This window comes from Anastrepha ludens, chromosome 6 (genome assembly GCF_028408465.1).
Source record: "Anastrepha ludens isolate Willacy chromosome 6, idAnaLude1.1, whole genome shotgun sequence".
In the NCBI taxonomy this organism is placed as follows: domain Eukaryota; kingdom Metazoa; phylum Arthropoda; class Insecta; order Diptera; family Tephritidae; genus Anastrepha; species Anastrepha ludens.
The window spans coordinates 107066949-107068950 of record NC_071502.1 but is presented as its reverse complement, the minus strand read 5'-3'; the positions used below and the strand labels follow the sequence as shown (position 1 = coordinate 107068950).

Genomic DNA, 2002 nt, shown 5'->3' with positions numbered 1-2002 from the left:
TTAGGAGCTCGTTGAATAAGCTGGATGTGAGGAATGCCACGAACGTAGTGGGTAATCTGGATACAAAGATATTTCGGGAAGCTATGACACAGACTCCCGAGTTGTTAAAAACTCTTTCACTCTGCTTGATTTGCGAACGGAGAGTTAGTCAAGCGAGAAAGATTTTCAGTAATAAGCCAAAGGCGAGTACGCCGCAATTTTTTTTTTTTTTGTTAGTTGGCTCTTTTGGCTCTCTGAAGGTGTTGCGGGGAGAATCCTGTATGCAGCTACAAAACTGTTGCGGGAAGAACCAATAATGTTGCAGGAAGAAATTGATGCGGGAAGGACCAATAACGTTGCAGGAAGAAATTGATGCGGGAAGAATCTTGAAGGCGGCTATAAATTCGTTTGCAGGGAGAATCCTTAATTCTTAATATTGCGATTAGGACCAAGTTGATTGAAGCGATGAAATATCCGGAACGAAGGACCTCACTAATGATGAACACAAATTCCTGTTGGTTATTGTAGCGATGATATTGCGGCAAAATTCCCAATTTAAAACATGTTGCTTCCGATTCAAAATTACAATTTTTTCTCACATTTATTTTACAAAATGTTCCGTATTTATACACATTTCTTTACAAACAAAACCTACATTTTCGAATGCTAATATTAACTAATATTAAATTGAACTCAACATACCGCCGCCCTTGAACTATCTGAATAAGTTCAAAATAAAATATTAAAAAGAAAATGAAAAGCCTTGAAAAACATTTACGATAAGTTATTAGTTTCTTCATGAAATAAATCTCCTTTCGTTGGCAAAAGGCAAAGTTTGACTATAGGGCGAACCAATTCGCCATGCGGTGTTTTCAACGTAACTACTCTTACGCGTCCATCGGTACCATGATGGCATTTGATCACTCGTGCAATCGTCCACTTCGTCGGAGGATTAGGCTCGTTGAATACAGCAACCACATCCCCTTCTTCAATGTTGCGTGAAGAACGAAACCATTTAGTGCGACGTTGTAAGCTCACGAGGTACTCGTCTCTCCAACGACGCCAGAAATGTTGTCTCATGGCAGAAATTGCTTGCCATCGCTGTCGAAGATTTCCACGAAACCCTTGACCCTCAGGTTCCGGTATTGACTTAAGCGGTTACCGACTATGAAATGTCCGGGAGTTAAAACTTCTAAGTCACCAGCAGCTTCAGAGTTGTCACAGAGTGGGCGAGAGTTTACGCATGCTTCTATTTCAGTCAAAATGGTTTTGTTGAACTCTTCGTATGATAGTGGAACTTCTCCTAATACGCGTTTTAAATGATACTTAACACGTTTGACTCCGGTCTCCCAGTAACCTCCCATATGGGGTGCAGCCGGTGGATTAAATCGCCATTCGATATTCGAGTCCGCAAAGAAAGAGCGAAGTTTAATATCAGCCATGCACTGTTGAAATGCAATGCGCAACTCCTTCTCGGCTCCAACGAAATTTGTACCGTTATCTGATGTCATGACCTTACAAAAATCTCGACGATTTGTGAACCTTTTAAACACATTTAGGAAAGCTGGTGTTGACAGGTCACCAACAAATTCGAGATGCATCGCACCAGTGCACATACAAATGAACGAACAGATGTATCCTTTGGTAGCCTTAGCTCCTCTTCCTTGGGTGAATTTGTAGAGGTAAGGTCCAGCGAAGTCAACAGCAGTGTGAGTAAAACAACGGGCGTAGGTTGTGCGAATGACAGGTAGATCACCCATGACTTGTGTGGTAAGATTGCGGTTCAAATAAGTGCATTTCACGCATTTATGATATATATTACGGATCAAGCTACGAGCGCCGATAACCCAATAACGACGTTGCAAGACAGTTTGCATAATGCGGGGCCCAGCGTGCAAAGTGACCTTGTGTATTTCGCAGATTATTAACTTAGCAAGCGGACAATTCTTAGGCAAGATAATGGGATGCCTAACATCTGGAGCGACTTCATCATTTTTTATTCTTCCTCCAACACGTAGAACAC

The 2002-nt window shown here is 41.7% G+C and overlaps 1 protein-coding gene across 1 annotated transcript; it reads right to left on the bottom strand.

The window, feature by feature from the left end:
* Positions 1-1055: 1055 nt before the first annotated feature.
* Positions 1056-1490, bottom strand: LOC128867224 (uncharacterized). The gene has a single exon (XM_054108326.1). The coding sequence runs from the start codon at positions 1488-1490 to the stop codon at positions 1056-1058; it is 435 nt and encodes a 144-aa protein (XP_053964301.1).
* Positions 1491-2002: the final 512 nt, after the last annotated feature.